Source organism: Equus caballus, chromosome 7 (assembly GCF_041296265.1).
Source record: "Equus caballus isolate H_3958 breed thoroughbred chromosome 7, TB-T2T, whole genome shotgun sequence".
Lineage (NCBI taxonomy): Eukaryota > Metazoa > Chordata > Mammalia > Perissodactyla > Equidae > Equus > Equus caballus.
The window spans coordinates 55279073-55296999 of NC_091690.1; the positions used below are offsets into that span (position 1 = coordinate 55279073).

Consider the following 17927-nt stretch of genomic DNA (forward strand, 5'->3'; position numbering starts at 1 on the left):
CTGGGGGGCACGGGGAGGTGACAACCTGTAGGAACTGCCATTTCTTCAAACATCAAGAGGAGACCAGGACGTGACCTCCTGCTCCCCCAAAGATCAGGCCATGGGCCAACACCAGGGGCCCTATGTGTGGAGGAAGGACCAGCAGAGGCCGCTCTGGAAGAGGAATGCACACCCAGGGATGCCCGGAGTGCACACACATCTGAAGTGGTGTTGAAAACACCGGAGCAGCCCAATGCTTCCTAGGGTCACCCTGAACAGAGCGGTCAGTCCTGCAGCCAGCTGACCTGTGTGCTGGTTGCTGCAGCCCGTGTCCCTGAGGAGTGGCCAAAGGGGCTTCTGGGGTCTGGCAGCGGCTGCCACCAATCCTGGACCTCTCCCTGCAGGCACAGAGCCCCGAACAGCCAGCTGCCCCAGCCCTGCCGCTGCTGCTCGAGCTGTCTCCCCGCCCTGGGGCCCAGCTTCCCTCCCCTGTCGCCGCGGCCCCTCCCGCCAAAGGAAGTGAGAAGGGGGCTGTTGTAACAGGAACTAAGTAAGCCTGGGAGTCCGGTGAAGGAGCAGGAGCAGGGTCATGCCCAAGCCACCCCCGAGGACCCCCTGAGCCTACACCCCTGCCACCACCCATTCGGGTGCCCCCCCCAGGGGCCCAGACGCCACCCCCACCATGGTAAGTCCTTCAGGGTGGGCCCTGAAGCGCCAGGGTGGGGGGCACCAGGCAGGTGGAGGTGCCCTGGAGGCCACCATCAGAAAGTGGGGCCATGGGGAGGAGCACGGTGGACCCTTTGGGGTGCCTCAGTGTGGCTCAGGTGCCCCCAGCATCCTTCACCAGGAGTCAACTCCCATCTGATGGTGGGCAGAACGCCAGAATGGCATTGGGGGACCAAAGGTGGAGCAGTAACTGGAGGACAGAAGATGGCCCTGAGGGATCCCACAGTGTCCCCAGGGACAGGGACATAGCCCATACCCCTGAGGCTTAGGGAACCCAGTTTCCAGCCCAGCTTGCTCTCTCATCTCCCTGTGAGGCCTTGGGCAAGTCACTTCCCCTCTCTGTGCCTCCGTTCCCACATATGTCATGTTTGGGTCTGTTGAGATGTGAAAGATGTTTTGGGGACCTCTCTGTTGGAACTCCAGAGGGTTTAGCCACTCTGAGTCCACAGCTGGGAGGGGAAGTTGTGTCCAATGGGCAGTGGGGTGCAGTGGCGGTGTAGTGACAGCGTGCCTGTGTGGGTGACAGAGGTGATCTGGCTGTAGCAAGCACAGAAGCAGGCGATAATGAGACCCAGCATGTCCACACCACCACTGGTACGCTTCTGTGCAAGGATGGTGGGCGAGACACTGCCGCTGAGGCGTTGCCGCCTGGTGAGGTTGAGGTCTGATGATGATCGTGGTGCTCGAGTTGGGGAGACCGTCACTGTTGTGGGGCTAGATCCAGCAGCGTCACACCACACACACTAAAAGAGAGCTTGAGATGGCTATAGCAGTCATCCCCACGGCCCCACGCATCTGCAAGCCACTTCAGCTTTCATTCTTGGTCATTCTATCAAGGAGGGCGTGTGGTGGGGGCAGTCACAGAGCCGGTGATGACAACTGCAGGGCTGCCGGCAGTTGCAGGAGGCAGGTGACCAAGGCAGAGGCACAGAGGTAGACCAAGAGGAAGAGACTGTGTTAGTCTGAGAGGACATCTTATTGGGCATCACTGGCCAAGGACCCCTCTGGGGAATTCACAGCCAAACCATCAGCGAGAGCTCTGGGCTTTAGATGGAAAGTCTTCCAAGAAGGATGGAGCCAAGAAGACTGGAGCTCAGATGGGCAGACTTTGATCAAAAGAACACAGCAGAGGATTTGCTACTTGAGAAAAAAGCAACACCCCCTCCCCAAGGAAGCCATATGAAATGCTTAGTCAACGGCTTGCTTGGCCAAAGGGGTCTGGGAAGAGAGAAACTCACCCCAGAGGACCAGAGAGGAGAAAAAGAGTGGAACCCATCCATAAGGCCAATACCTCTGTCTAGGGGTGCTGACATCCTCCTGGAGGGGTGATGGGAGCCAGGAAGAGCATTGAAAGATTCAATGAAACAATGTTCATAAAGTACTTCATAGAGAATATAAGATGCACTCAATACACAGTAACCACTGCTGGGGGAAAGGTCATTCATGGCGGGCATTAGCGACGGCATGGGGAGAAAGCACTCATTCTCGGTTGTAGAAGAGGAGATGCTGTTGAATAATGGTTGTTGGGTTGGTGCCGTTGGTTGGTGCAAGTGGTGGTACCAATGGTTCTTGGGGGTGGGGTGGTAGTTGAGGGTCATTGTTTTCAGCTGGAGGGTTGATCCATGGAATGATGGCAGTCAGGGGTCGCTGTTATTCGGAGTTGGGTGGCCTTGGTGGCAGTCGTTCGCTGGTGGTCATTCATTGCCGGTTTGGGCTGATGGTCTGGGGAATGATGGCGATGCATTGTTGGTTTTTGAAAGGGGTATTGTGGATTGCTGCTTCTACGGCAGTCGGTTATGTGTGGTTGTTGATGGCGAGTATTGGGATCATGGTTGTTGCTGATGGTGAGTGGTTATGATGGGTTGCTGCTGGTGGGCGTGATGGATGGTGACGGCGGCAGGTGATGGCGGGAAAACGCTGGCGGCATCGGTCGTTGTTTCTGTTTGCTGTAGGCTGGCGGTGCTGGAATTGGGGTTATCAGCAGTTTCTGTTTGACTTCGGTGGCGGGGCAGGCAAGTGAAGGCAGCAATTGGTTGTCCTCGGTTGGTGATGGTGGTGACGTGAATGTAATGGTGATTGTTTTTAAAGAACAGACATGAAGTAGGGAGACCTATGATTTGGCTGTGTGGTCCAGGGGCTCTCAAAGCTGGGGGCCATGAGAGAGTTGGGAGGGAGAATCAATAAGACCTCCAGTTGACTGGAAGTGAAGAGTGAGGGAGACCGAGGGGTCAGGGACAGGCCTGCCTTGGGGGCCAGAGAGAGGCGAGGCCACGGGCTCGGGCCAGGTTCCGAGCAGCTCAGGGTCCCAGCTCTCCAGCTGTGAATGGAGGGATGGCAGCCCCAGCAATCCGACAACCCTAGAAGGACAAGGGTCCCCCTATGTTGGATAATGGCCGAAAAGGAAACGAGATCCCCCGCTCCCCAAGGGAAGGGGAGACCCTGGGCGCGGTTGGAAGTGAGAGTGTTGTCTTCAGGGTGTAGTCATGCAAGGTGTGGCCCCGGAACCCCGCTGAGTTGGGGGAGGGCAGGACTCAGGCTCCGGGGCACCCCAGGGGCCAGGGCGGGGCCGGGGGCCCCCGGGCTGCTCCAGCACCCACAGCCTCGGCAGCTGCTCATCTCCTCCCTGCCGGCTGGCAACCACAGCTCCGAGGACCCGGGCGAGGAAGGAAGTGGCTGTTTTGTTGCTCTCTCCAGTCTGGCGCTCTGCTCATCGGCACCCAGGAGAAGGGAGGCCAGAGCCGTTGGGGCAAATTGCAAAAACTCCCCCAACTGGCCCTTCCTCCTGGGCCCGCGCCCTGTGCCAGTGGGACTGGCCAGCTTAAGGCTGCTGCTGCCGGCAGTGAGGAGGGAAGCTGGCATTTCCGCTTGACCGGATGTGCCTCGCTGAATCTGCACAGCTTCCCATTTTCCAGATGAGGAAACTGAGGCAGCGAGCTGCCGTACGTACAAGCCAAAGTGGCAGAGGATTTCAAGTCAGTGACACCCCACCCCGAGGTCTCACTTTTAACAGCCACCTTGACCTACAACTTCTCCTCCTCCAAGAAGAGAGGCCACCCCGGGGGGATGTGCTGGCCCCCACACACCCCCGGCTGCCTCATTTCGACCTGGACTTTCTGTTCCAAAGAAATGAGAATCCCGGTGTCCCCCACACACCCAAGGCCTTCCTGGCCCGTGGCACCTGCTGCCACCACCACCAACCCTGCCGGGGAAGTTCATGTTGTAAGGCCTGCCTCCTACAGGAAGCCCTCTCTGACCACCCCACCTCTCCTTAGCACCATCTGATGTGGACCCACCGTCTACCTTGGGCAACTCACTTTGCCCACTTGGGGGTCACCGAGTTCCCCAAGCATTTAAGCCTGGTCCCCACCTCCCTCCACGCACAGTAGGGGCTCAAGAAGTGGGTTCCCTCCAGGATTCCATGGCCCCAGCCCACAGGAGCCACCCCCTGGGTCACAAGCAGGCCCTCCCTCCTTCAGCAGCAGGGCAGCCCAACCTCCCAGGCCCTCTGCCTTGGGTCGGGGGCACCTCTCTGATGAAATGAAGCTGGAAGCTACCTCTCACCTCCCACCCCAGCCACCTCGAGCCCCTGACTGTCTTTCACAAGAGCATCAGCAGGTTGAGTCATATTCAGCTTGTGGTCTACTGTGACCACAGCCTCTTCGTTGCACCCCCACCCCCAAGGAAGAGACTTAGGAACAAACAGTTTCGACTTGACCCATGAGACGTGGGGGCCACAGAGAGAGGGATACCCATGACACAGGGCTGGGGGCATCTCATCCCCATGGTACTTCATTCATTCATTCATTCATTCATTGGACAAGTCTATATTGGCCAGCTCCCATATCCTCTGTCAAACTCGGATCACTCACACTAAATGCTCTTGAGGCCACCAGCTGTCACTTCCTGAGGCACCACAGTGCTTCAGCGGTCTACACTGACTCAGTTACTCCTCTCAGCAAACCCACAGAGGAGGTTTATTATGGAATCCATTTTACAGATGGGGAAACAGAGGCTTGGAGAAGTGAAGTGGCCTCCCTGGGGTCACATAGTCAGTCAAGTGTCAATCCAGGCCTCACACCCAATCCGTCTCATGCTCCAGTTCCTGACTGTCCTCCCACACGCTGTACCCACTTGAGCCACACTCTCCTGCCCTCTATCACAAACGACTGTGGATTTTCCGATCGCATGGAGCTTGGAGCGGAGCTGGGGTCCCGGGGGCCTGGGGAGGCAGACAGAGGGAGAGATGGCAGGGGATGCGAGAGGCAGAGGGCCACTCAGCTGGGAGGGCGGGCAGCGAGGGACAGGAAGAGGGACCGAGTTCTGGGGCCAGGAGAGCCAGCTAGACACAGCCGGCCTGTGGGCCTCTGACCTCAGAGAAAGGAAGGAAGTAGCCCTGAGGGTCAGCTCAGCCTCAGGGGGCCCAGGGACATGGAGGCGGGCTGACCCCCAAGCGGAAACCCTGGACAGCACCCATCTTGTCTCCACCCCATCCTCATCTGACTGGAAGCCCAACCCCGGCCACCTCCCACCCAGACCAGGCTGGGGAGGGACAGCGTCGAGAGACTTCCCCCTAGGTCTTCCCTTCATGCTGTGTGACCTTGAGAAGGACACCTAACCTCTCTGTGCCGTCGTTTTCTCTTCGGCAAAGTGAACCTAGTCATAGTGCCGACCTCAGCGTGCGTGGAGAGGATGAAATGAAGTAATTTGCCCAAAAAGCTTAGCCCAGAGTCTGGCGCAGAATAACACCCAGTGGGGTGTTCACTATTGTTGCGGTTCCCTGTTGTTAGTTACCATAGTGACCAGCCCAGGCCCCACCCCTCGAGCTCTTCAGAGAGAGAATCCACTTCCTGTTACCGCCCCCCACCCCCATATCCCACCCCCGGACCGACTGAGGCAGAGAGCAGACCCCCGGCCCCACTCCTGCCCCACCGGCCCGCGAACGATGCCACTTCCCTCCCGAATTTCTCTCCTCCCCAACACACTCTGCTCTGCGCATCTTGAAAACAGGAAACACGCTCGCCGACCCCACCCCTCCCCGAAGCCTCTTTCCGTCGTCCCCGTCTCCGCCGCAGACGGTCCAAAGCCGTCTTCATTCCCGGAGCTGCCCATCCGGCTTCCGACCCCGAGGTCACCCGCGCGCTCGGTCCCTCTGCGTCTCCGGGGAGCTCGGATGCGCTTCGGTTGCTCGAGGTCCGGACGACGGCTCCCTGCTTCTCCCATCGGGTCCTTGTCACCCGCGGGCTCCCCCCAATCCTGGCGGCCTCCGACCTCCCGGCTGACCTCCTGCTCCGCCTGGGTCGCCGGCCCCCTCCCGCCCCCTCGGCGCTGCTGCTGCCAGTACTTGGTCCCCGCCCCCCGCCCTTCCCGCTGCCTCCCGGGTTCTTAGCGCATCGCCCGCCCGCCCCGACCCCCTTCTCATCGCAAGCATCTCGGCAGGCCCCCTAAACCCGGAAGTGAAATTCACAGACCGTGAAATACACCGACTCCCCTCGTTTCAAAAATCAGGAATGGGATCCCCGGTAACGCGGAGAAGGTCACTTAGAATAAAATCCGCGCGCAAAGATGAAAGCGCTCGGGCCCGCGGCTCTAGAAGGCCCACCGGAGCCGCCAGGTGCGCGCGCACCTGGACAGGTGTGTCTCCAGGAGCTGGCAGCCCTCCGCGCAGGTCGGTGCTGAGCGGGTGTTGGCCGCGATAACACCACCAGCAGCGTGGCTTCCAAAACGCTGAACGACCCTTCGTGAAATCGGAACAAGACTAAAATCTCCCTTGATGCGGGCTAGTCACATTCCTGGGAAATGCAGAGGGTATCGCGGGTCCAGAAAAACAGAGATTTTCAGTTTAGATGTAAAATAGAATTTGGTCCTAGGTTACAACGATCACAAACAGGTTTGTCACTTACATGAGCATCTGTTGGGGGAGAGGGGATGGGGAGAGCCACGGGCAGGATAATTATTTGGGTGAAAATCAGGGACCTGGGGCCCCCTGAAAATGCCAGCCGTGTCGCCGTCCTGGGACAATCAAAACTGCTCCCCTGGGGCCAGCCCAGTGGCTCAGTGGTTAAGTGCGCCCGTTCAGCTTCTCGGCGGCCCGGGGTTCACCAGTTCGGATCCCGGGTGCGGACATGATACCACTTGTCAAGCCATGCTGTGGTAGGCGTCCCACATATAAAGTAGAGGAAGATGGGCACAGATGTGAGCTCGGGGCCGGTCTTCCTCAGCAAAAAGAGGAGGATTGGCAGCAGATGTTAGCTCAAGGCTAATCTTCCTCAAAAAAGAAAAAAAAAAAACTGCTCCCATGATTCTTAAAGTGTCCCCAGGAGCAGTAGGGCCCGGCTAAGAGCTCTCTAAGCCACTGACAGTCACGTCCAAATCCTTTTGCTTGGCATTCAAGGCCCTTCAGGACCTGGCCCTGGCTGATCTCCCTCTATTCCTTCATGCACTACCTCGTTCCTTGCTTCATTCATTCCAACGAGCCCCGGTGCCTCATTCTGCCAGGCCTTCCCTGAGCCCCTGCCCTCAGGAGCTCAAACACCAAAAGAATCGGTTCACGGGTGTGACATCCAGAATGTGGTTGGAGCTATAGTGAGGGACACCCAGTGAGCTGCGGGAGTCCAGAGGGAGCACCTGATCTGGTCTGAGGTCAGGGAGGTCTTCTCTGAGGAGGCGTCACCTGAGCTGAGTCTGAAGGATGGCCTGGCACTAATCATGCAGGAAGGATGTTCTGGGCAGAGGGATCAGCATCTGCAAAGGGTCAGAAGCAACACAGTGAGGAACTGAAAGAGTTCTTCTGGAGGCCCACGTTCCCAGCACACAGTAGGCGCTCAAGAACTCTTTCTGGATGCATGAATGGGAGGGGGAGGGGAAGCCACAGGGCAAAGAAGTCGGCTTAGCCATATGAAAAACGCACTCTGACTACTAGGCTGGAAGCTGTTTGAGGGGTTCCCTGGCCTGGTACACCCTCTCTCCCCGCTCCAAATCAAAGTCCATCTTGACTTTCAAGTTCCAGCCCAACACCCCTGGGGTCCCAGCCCCTTGTGGGTGTAGACACAGGAGCCCGGCTTTTGCTGTCAGAGGGACCCAGATTCGAATCCCACACCCTTGGAAACAACTCAGCTGTATCCTTAGTCAGGTGTAAACTACTGCCTTCTCGAGCCTCAGTTTCCCTCCTAGCCCTCACCCCACTGAGCTGCCGTGAGGCTTGTCAATAATATTGGCAATATCCCCACTGCCCCAGCATCAAGCGTGTCAAAGGTGCTTGGTGATGTTAATTCTGTCACGTGCTCCCTGCCTGGCCCATCTTCACCACGGCCCGGGCTGGGGACAAGCACCAGCCCCCCACCCACTTTATTCCCCAGAGCAGTTCACCCCTCACCTCAACCGTGGGAAGCGAGGCTGCTTCTCCCCTTTTACAGATGAGGTCACTGAGGCAGTGTTAGGACACCCAGCCAGAATTAGAACCCAGATCTGCCCCACACCAAAAGCTGTGCTTCTTTAATGTCCATGGATTCTTCTTCAAACCCTCCTCTACGTGTCTGGAATCTGACCGTGCACCTCTCCTGCTCAAGAACTTTCCGTGGCTCCCCAGTGCCCCCAGGAGAGATTGCGCCTCATCCACCTTGGCCCTACAGTTGCCCATGGACCCTCCTGCTTGATCCTTGCCCTTGTCCCGTCTGCCTGGCAAGTGCTGGTCATCTTTGAAGACTTGACTTCCGTTTCCAGCATCCTTTGCTCTTGAGGTTTTCCTCTGAAGCTGGGTTTCTTTCTTCACCCTTGTTCCTTGTTCCTTTTTCATTCGCTAGGTCCTCTCTGCTGGGGCTGAGAAAGGGCTCAGTTCGTCCCTGCCCTCCGAGAGCTCCTGGTCTGGGGACAAGGGGCTTCCTGGAGGAGGGGCATCTTATCTGGGCGTGAGTGCACCAGATAGGGGCGCTCCAGGCCGCAGTCACTCTCTTAGCTGGACTCTTCCCACGGCAGGGGTCTACCAAACAGAGGGGGCCTGAGGGAGCCAGTGTGTTTAAGTGTTGAAGGCACTCGATGGGTTCCGTGGGGCTAAAAGGAGAGAACATTCCAGGAAGGTTTCCTGGCGGAGGGGTCTTTGGGAGGAGACTGTATGGTGCTTCTCCTCCTCGGGGCCTAAGTAAGGGGCCATCTGATGAAAAACTGAGGAACTGAGAAGGCAAAGGAGGCGTCTTGGAGGGTGCTGGAGCCGGCTAGGGGCAGGAGAAGGCCCTCTGAGGACGGAGAAGCCGGCGGCTGGGGTCAGGAAGGCTGTGGGAGCTGAGAAGCAGGGTCATAGCCCAGCAGGGAGGACAGAGGCCACAGCCACGTGGCAGCTGAGAGGATCTGAGGGATGGGCTGGGGCGCATGACCCCGAGAGAGGAGGAGGGAGCAGGAGGAAGGAGGCTAGGAGAAAGAAGGGGGTGCACAGTGGGTCAGATGCCACCAAGAAGTCAGGGACACAGCCTGGGACTGGGCAGGGAGAGGGGCGGGGGAGTGAAGAGCAGAGGCTGAAAGGGAAGTGAGAGGATGGCAGGCCAACTCCACCATCAGGCCCACCCCTACTCCCTCCCCCACTCCCTCCCCCGCGCGCGGCAGCCCGCTTGGCCTGGCATCGCCGTCTCCTCACAGCAGCAGGACGCTGAGTGGAGGGATGGGTGGACAGAGGGACCCAAACAGACAGCTAACGAATGCATCTGAGCTGTCCTTCTGTCTGGCTGCCTCCTCTGGGGCAGGGAGCCTGGGGTCCCCAAGATGAGGAAGGAGGAACAGAGGTGGCGCAGAATCAGCAGCCGGTGAGGGAGGTGAGCCAGGCGGGGACGCTGTCCCCCCCCCACCCCCCACAGTGGCTCACCCCCATCCCACTGCCCCGACCCCCAGGGCAGCAAGGAGCGCTTCCACTGGCAGAGCCACAACGTGAAGCAGAGCGGCGTGGACGACATGGTGCTGCTGCCCCAGATCACCGAGGACGCCATCGTGGGCAACCTTCGCAAGCGCTTCATGGATGACTACATCTTCGTACCCTGGGCCGTGGGCGGGGGCACGCGGATGAAGGACAGAGGGACAGGAGGATGACTGACGGATGGATGGAGGGGTGGCTTGGGGATGAAGGCAGGGAAGCGTGGCAGAGGGCGCGCAGCACAGAAGCGACATAAGATGCCTGAGCAAATGAGCAGAGGGAGGGTTGGGCAGTGGGACTACGGGGTGGGAGGTGAGGGGACACATGAAGTGACAGCAGGGCTCTGGTTGGGCAGCTGTGGCCCCCACTGCTCCCCCTGCCCTGGGGCAGCTCAGCCACAGCATAGCCCATTTCCCCCAATCTGGACCGAGTCTCCTCTTTTCCTGAGACCCAGGGTGCATCTGAGTGTCTCCATCTTTTCCTCTGAGCAGTGGGGCTCTAGGAGGCCCCAGGGGAGCAGGATGAGGGGACAGGGGCCCGGGAGGGCAAAGCCAGCCAGGACACCACATGGCCCTTAACCACGCCCCAGACCTACATCGGCTCCGTGCTCATCTCCGTCAACCCCTTCAAACAGATGCCCTACTTCACTGACCGCGAGATCGACCTCTACCAGGGCGCGGTGAGGCCGGGGCCGGGTGGGAAGCACAGCCCGGGGACCCCTCCACCCCCGAACCCGGGCTGAGACCTGATCTCCCCCTGCCAGGCCCAGTACGAGAATCCCCCGCACATCTATGCCCTCACGGACAACATGTACCGCAACATGCTCATCGACTCTGAGAACCAGTGTGTCATCATCAGGTAGGGAGGGGGGACCCCAGACCCTCCTGCCCAGGCCCTGCCCCAACATCATCACCACCCCATCCAAGCAGCGCCTGGCCATCCCTCTCCACCCCTAGCCTGCTTCACTTTCCTTGTCACTCTCTGACCCATGATAGATTTTATTATTCAATCTATTATCATCCATCTGTCATCTGTTAGCTCCGAGAGGGTGGGGAATCTTATCTGTCTTGTACACTATTGGATGCCCAGTGCCTAGACTAGTGCCTGGCACACAGTAGGTGCGCAATAAATGAAGGAATGATCAGGCACGAGAAAGGGCACGTCCCCCTCAACCCCTGGCCGCTGATGGTGCCTCTCCTCACCCACCCCCAGCGGAGAGAGTGGAGCTGGGAAGACGGTGGCAGCCAAATACATCATGGGCTACATTTCCAAGGTGTCCGGCGGGGGCGAGAAGGTCCAGGTGAGGCAAGGACAGAAGGACAGAAGGACGGGCTGGGTCTCTCCACTGCGTGGTAGTTCCCCGCCCCACCCCAGCCCAGTCCCACCTATTCCCACCCCCATCTGCCTCTTTCCCCAGCACGTGAAGGACATCATCCTGCAGTCAAACCCGCTGCTCGAGGCCTTCGGCAACGCCAAGACCGTGCGCAACAACAACTCCAGTCGTTTTGTGAGTTTCTGACACGCCCACACCTGTATTCCCAAGAATCCCGGAAATGCCTGCTCCTGTATGGGAGACTCACTTCCTGCTGTGGTCCTTCTGAAAAAAGAGTCCCCCATGGGCAGCATGGTGGAGGCCATGACATGTCTGTGTAACATTCTTAAATGTTCTCCTGGCTGCAACCAGGCGACGTCTGTTCCTGTTCATATTTCAGGTCCCATTTATTCTTTCTTTCAACAAACAGTTCTTGGGAGCCGTCTTTGTGTCAGATGCTGGGCTGGGCCTCATGGAGGACAGAATAGATAAACGCATCTGGATTTATGGTCTGGTTCTTTCGCTATTTAGATTTGTGGCTTGGACAAAACAAATTATGTAACCTCCTGAGGCTCCTCTGTTTTCTCATTCGTAGAATGGGGATGATGTTAATCTCATTTCATAGACCTCAATAATTTCAGTACAGTGCCTGCAGGTGGAGCTGGCTTAGTAAACTCCATACACTAATAAGATTTTTCTGTTTCTCTAGATATTATTAGTTTTTTATTTCCTATATTAATTTATACACTAATAAATATATAAAATAATTTTATATATTTATAAAATATATAATTATATTTTAAGCATTTTCTCCAATATTTTGTTTTTAAAATGTTCAAATACACAGAAAAGTTGGAAGGATAGTACAATGAACACCTGTATTCTCATCTCCTAGACTCTGTCATTAACATTTTACTATCCTTGCTTTATCGTATGTCCACCCCTATATCTTATTTTTGGATGCACTATAAAGTAAGCTGCAGACACTACACTTTGCCCCAGAAATGCTTCGGCATGCAGGTCATTAATTATAGTCTAACATAAATTTGCAGTTCTCTTTTATTTCTTTTGAAGTACACTGGCACACAGCAAATCACATAAATCTAAAGTCGACCCTTCACTGAGTTTGGAAAAATGCATACACCCGTGTGACTCAAACCCCTATGGATACACAAAACATCCCCATCACTCCAGAAGGTTCCCTCCTGTCCTTTCTCCTCAATCTCTACTCCCACCTTACGCCCGAAGCAAGCACTCCTCTGATTTTTTTTTTTTTTCACCATAGATTAGTTTCATTGTTCTGGAACTTCCTCCAAATGGAATCACGCAATACATATTTTCAAACTGCCGATACAAACAAAACATGGATGAACCTCAAAGCATAAAATTACATTTTACTTTGTGTCACTTTCTTGTTCAATAGAATGAGTATACATCACCTGTTACAGGTGCTTGTGTAATATGATGACATAATTTGTCCTGTTATTGGATGGAGGTGGCAGAAAGGAGAAATAAGGAGGCTTCTGTGTCCTCCCACCTCTGGCCAGAGCAGAACGCAGTTGATGTTAGAGACCAAAGATGGGACTTATGGGGCCCTTGCTCTGGGCTCCGGGACAACACGCGGGAGACATCTAGGATCTGTGGAACCAGTAGCATCCCGTAGAGACATGGAGGCCTCTGTGTTGTGGTGGAGGGAGCGGGGAACTGGTCAATAAGATGTGATGCTGCTACGAGCCAGGCACGGGGCTGGATGCCCCAAGGAAGGGCTTGAATCATCACAGAGGGAGGAAAGGGCCCTCTGGCCCCGGACACAACAAAGCAAAAAGGCTGGAGGGAAGAAGCGGCTGAAATCACAAGCTGTCAGCAAGTGGGAGGTGGGGAGAGAAAAGCAAGTTGCACTCACATGGGGAGGAGGGGAACGAGGCCAGCCTCCTAAGACCCAGCCCCCATCCTTCCCTGGGGGCTGACGGGGCTCCCTTGGGTCCAGGGCAAGTACTTTGAGATCCAGTTCAGCCGAGGCGGGGAGCCGGACGGGGGAAGGATCTCCAACTTCCTGCTGGAGAAATCCCGCGTGGTCATGCAGAACGAAAACGAGAGGAACTTCCACATCTACTACCAGGTGCCAGGAAGGGGGCCATGGAGCTAGAGCCCAGGGGGTGACAAAGGGAGGGTCAGTGTGCGGGAGCCCGTGACAGTGAGGACTCAGGGCTCACAGGGGCTGTGCCAGTGCAGCGCCAGATGCACGAGCATCACTCACCCTCCAGCTGCTGGAAGGGGCCTCCCAGGAGCAGCGACAGAACCTGGGGCTCATGACCCCCGACTACTATTACTACCTCAACCAATCGGACACCTACAAGGTGGACGGCACCGATGACCGGAGCGACTTCGACGAGACCCTGGTGAGCACTGACCACCACTCCAGCCCTGGGAAGCTTCTCATGCTAGAGGTCAGGAAACTGATGCCCAGAGAGGTGCAGCGACTTGCCCAAGGTCACACAGCAAATGGAAGAAAGACCAGAACAGGGAGCCAGGTGTTCTGGCTCCCTGAGTCCGTATTCTGGCCCCAGAAGCCTGACTTGGGCGGGGGACAGGGTGGAGTCAGGATTTGTGACACAGGCTCTGTCCCCGTTGTGTCCGCAGAGCGCCATGCAGGTCATCGGGATCCCGCCCAACGTCCAGCAGTTGGTCCTGCAGCTCGTGGCGGGGATCTTGCACTTGGGAAACATCAGCTTCTGCGAAGATGGGAATTACGCCCGGGTGGAAAGTGTGGACCGTGAGTGTGGGGGCGGGGGAGGGCGGGCTGGAGGCGCGCGCGCATGCGCATGCGCGCGCGTGTGACCTGCTTCCTCCTAGTTGGGCCCGCGGAAGGTGAGAACCCACAAGGACAATGTTGATGTCACTGAGCAAAATGGAGAGATGGAAGTGGCCGCACGAAACCCAAGAGCCTGACCGGGTGCTCCCTTTTCCCCCCCGCCCGGCAGTCCTGGCCTTTCCCGCCTACCTCCTGGGCATCGACAGCGGGCGGCTGCAGGAAAAGCTGACCAGCCGCAAGATGGACAGCCGCTGGGGCGGGCGCAGCGAGTCCATCGACGTGACCCTCAACGTGGAGCAGGCGGCCTACACCCGCGATGCCCTGGCCAAGGGGCTCTACGCCCGTCTCTTCGACTTCCTGGTGGAGGCAAGTGGGGTGGGCGCAGGAGCGGGGAGAGGCCCCTGGCCCTGGGCTTGGACCAGCCAAGTCGGGGAGGCGGGCTTGCCTGTCACAGCTTCACCAATCCCCCGCTGTGGGAGGCGTTAGGCAGGGGAGGAGGCGATCAGAGGGGAGATTCTGCGGCCCCCTCTGGGTGTGTGTCGAGCCCAGGAAGGTGGGTGCTGCCGGAGCGGTCCAGGCCCCGACTGGGATAGCTGCTGTGGGGATGGAGAGAGGGGGGTGCGTTTGAGAGCCATGAGGGGACTGTCAGGAGGACAAAGTGATGGACTGGCCGGCGGTGGATGGGAACGGGAAGTGTCAAGGTCAAGAGAGATGACAATACGGGGTGGGCCCTGTGGCCGAGTGGTTAAGTTCGCGTGCTCCACTTTGGTGGCCTGGGGCGCCAGTTCGGGTCTTACACCCGGCTCATCAAACCATGCGGTGGTGACATCCCACATTGAGGAACTAGAATGACTTACAACTAGAGTACACAGCTATGTGCTGGGGCTTTGGGGAGGAGAACAAAAGAGGAAGATGGGCAACAGATGTCTGCTCAGGGCCAATCTTCCTAAAAAAAAAAAAAAAAATGAGTGATGACAATAGTAGCCAGCATTACATGGCCCCGAGTGTGTGCCAGGCACTATTCTAAGTGTGTTATATGCATCAATTTATTTAATTCTTAGAAAAAAACCCTGTAAGGTAGTTGCTGTGATGAACGCATTTTAAAGATGAGAAAAGAGATGCAGCGTGATTCAGGGGTAGAGCCAGCTGCCAAGGCAGGAATGCAGATGTTCTAATGCCTGGGTTTCTCATCTGGGTGACTGATCAGCCAGAGGACGAGCACAGAGCTGGGGAAGGCAGGAGGGAGACGGGTGTGAGGGGACGTGGTCTGTGAACGTGGCTATGAGCATATCAAGAGAGTGGCAGGAGTGCTGGCCCAGTGGCGCAGCAGTTAAGTTCTCACGTTCTGCTTCTTGGCAACCCAGGGTTTGCCGGCTGGGATCCCAGGTGCAGACATGGCAACACTTGGCAAAAGCCATGCTGTGATAGCCGTCCCACATATAAAGTAGAGGAAGATGGGCATGGATGTTAGCTCAGGGCCAGTCTTCCTCAGCAAAAAAAAAAAAAAAAGAGGAGGATTGGCAGCAGTTAGCTCAGGGCTAATCTTCCTCAGCAAAAAGAGGAGGATTGGCAGCAGATGTTAGCTCAGGGCTAATCTTCCTCAAAAAAAAAAAGAGAGAGAGAGAATGACAGGCTGCCACTCACCTACTGTCCCCGCCCGCATCACAGGCCATCAACCGTGCCATGCAGAAGCCCCAGGAGGAGTACAGTATCGGTGTACTCGACATCTACGGCTTCGAGATCTTCCAGGTAGGGCCTCTGCTCCCCCGCCCGCGCCCTGTGCTCCCTGTGCACCCTGGGCTGGCCTGGCGGCCGCAGGAGCCTCCGGCATCAGCCCTCTGAGGAAAGGACGCTCTTCCTCCCCGGCAGAAAAACGGCTTTGAGCAGTTCTGCATCAACTTTGTCAACGAGAAGCTGCAGCAGATCTTCATCGAGCTCACCCTGAAGGCTGAGCAGGTGGGCAGGGACAGCCAGGTGGCCAAGGGGACACTGGGGTTGGGGACAGGACTATGAAGGTCGCTGAGCAACCAGGGGATGCCCCAGCACCCCATTCCCACTCCGGTCTGCCGACCTGCGCAGGCTCCACCATGAGCCTTCCATCAGAAGAAATAGCCTCTTTCTTCATTCCTTCACCGATTATTTATTAAGCACCTGCTGTGTACCAGGCACTGTTTGGAGTGCCAGGGAGACCACCGCGAACAGGATGGACAAAGACACCCGCCGTTTTCGTTGTACCCATCCTGCAGACGCAGAGCCTGAGACAAGGATTCAGGGCAAATATGAGGGCAGTGAGGAAGTGAGAGAGGGATTGAAAAAGAGCCCGGATAGGGTGCGTGGATGAGCAGCTTATGCTGCAGGCTACTGCGGATCAATTCTGCTGGCCCCGGGGGAAACTTCCAGAGCAGACCTCAGCACTGGACCACCTCAGGAGCAAGGGAGTCCAGGCATCTGTCCACCGGCTCCTGTCTGTCTGTGGTCCATGGCTGCCAGGGTCGGCTCTTCCAGCCTGCCCCATCCAGGGCGATGGGCTTTGTTACTAGAGACAGTTATGAGCGATAAGATGAGGGGATACAGGGCAGGGGGGACCCGCCATCCTCCTTCACCCACCCTTGTGGAGCATGCATTCTAGAAACACACACACCCTTACCCAGACACCCACCCCCCTCCCTGTCCCCTCTGCTGCCCCCAGGAGGAGTACGTGCAGGAGGGCATCCGCTGGACCCCCATCCAGTACTTCAACAACAAAATCGTCTGTGACCTCATCGAAAACAAGCTGGTGAGGGTGGGGCCAGCTTTAGGGGGGTCTCACTGGGAGAGCTGGGAGGGGGTTAGGGCCCCCATAGGCCCTATGAGACTTGAGCACAGCTGAATTATCCCATCAGCCACTTCATCCATTCTCTCTGGCCACCTGCTCACTTTTCACTTATTCACTCAACAAACATTCCTTCAGGCAGCTTGCTCAGGGCCAGAGGAGTCAAAGCTGACAGTTGCCCCACCGGGCCACCTCTGGCTGGGGAAAGGAAAGAGACATGGATCCCGTATGGGGTCCCTCATCCCCTCTGTGCCCCAAGCTTCCACAGCAGCCCCCCAGCATCACCTTTTGCTCTTGTGTTGGGCAGTCCCCCTTCTCTGCCCCCGATACCCCAGTGAAGCTCTCGCTGCTGCCAGCGAGCAGGATGGGGGTGGGGAGGGGCCAGGCTGAGCGGCTGACCCCCTCCCACCCTGCAGAACCCCCCAGGCATCATGAGCGTCCTGGATGACGTGTGCGCCACCATGCATGCCACGGGCGGGGGCGCCGACCAGACGCTGCTGCAGAAGCTGCAGGCGGCCGTGGGCACCCATGAGCACTTCAACAGCTGGAGCAGCGGCTTCGTCATCCACCACTATGCAGGCAAGGTGCGTCCCGCAGGGGCCCCACCTCACAGACCCCAGGGCCCCACAGCAGCCTCCAAACTGAAGGGAAGGAGCCCACAGGGACCCCCAGCCGGGGCTGCAGAATTCCAGCCACGCCCTTCTCCAGCCTGCCCTCCTCTGAGCAGAAACAGGGACCTCCTTCCACGAACCCCCAGGACCGGGCCTGGGCCCCCCACTGTGGTCCTTTAGCCAGGGCTACAGAAACCCACTGGGTCCCTTACAGGACAGAACCGCCCTGCCACTGACCCCAAGTTGGGCAGCAGACTCCCAACCTGCAATCTGAGTTCTAAACCCCTTTAACCCCCTGACCCAGGACACTGCCCCCCACCCTCTGACCCCAACTTGGAGACCCCAGACCCATGCTGCAAGATACCGTCCTCCAAAATGGGCTGGAGGACCCAAGGCCGTAGACATCCACTGGCCTCTGCCTCTGGCCTTGGTCCTGCTTTCTGATCGACAGGACTGCAGACTCTCCCACTGACCTTAACATGGGCAGCGGGCACCCCTAGGGGTCCCCTGGCTATGCTGCAGCCCACCAGTCCCTAAACGGGCTCCCGTGTTCCTTCAGCCCCCTGATCAGGTCTATGGAGAGCGCCCCCCCAACTTTGAATAGCAGACCCAGCCCACAAGCCTGGCTGAAGTCCCCCTCCCCCGACACAGCCCCCAGCCCTCCGACACACCGTGACACAGACACTCAGTCTGACCTTTTGGTTCCAAATTAAGTAGCAGACCCCTGGGGACGCCCTGCGGAGGCTGCCACCCCCACCCCCGACTCTGGGCTATAATTGTCA

General features: G+C 57.5%; 1 protein-coding gene across 2 annotated transcripts in view; it reads left to right on the top strand.

Moving 5' to 3' along the window:
* The first annotated feature begins 36 nt into the window (after window positions 1-36).
* The window catches only part of MYO1F (myosin IF), a 32234-nt gene continuing 14343 nt past the window's right edge, over window positions 37-17927 (top strand). The window contains exons 1-15 of one of the 2 annotated variants that reach the window (XM_070273153.1): window positions 37-262; window positions 384-664; window positions 9580-9717; window positions 10188-10277; window positions 10362-10456; window positions 10811-10898; window positions 11016-11105; window positions 12898-13029; window positions 13175-13309; window positions 13551-13683; window positions 13892-14088; window positions 15391-15471; window positions 15592-15678; window positions 16412-16498; window positions 16951-17118. In XM_070273153.1, the coding sequence (XP_070129254.1) occupies window positions 662-664; window positions 9580-9717; window positions 10188-10277; window positions 10362-10456; window positions 10811-10898; window positions 11016-11105; window positions 12898-13029; window positions 13175-13309; window positions 13551-13683; window positions 13892-14088; window positions 15391-15471; window positions 15592-15678; window positions 16412-16498; window positions 16951-17118 (1524 nt within the window). In that variant the 5' untranslated portion in view covers window positions 37-262; window positions 384-661. Of the gene's footprint in view, window positions 665-9579; window positions 9718-10187; window positions 10278-10361; window positions 10457-10810; window positions 10899-11015; window positions 11106-12897; window positions 13030-13174; window positions 13310-13550; window positions 13684-13891; window positions 14089-15390; window positions 15472-15591; window positions 15679-16411; window positions 16499-16950; window positions 17119-17927 lie in introns of both variants that reach the window. The other variant, XM_023645542.2, reaches the window with a different exon arrangement.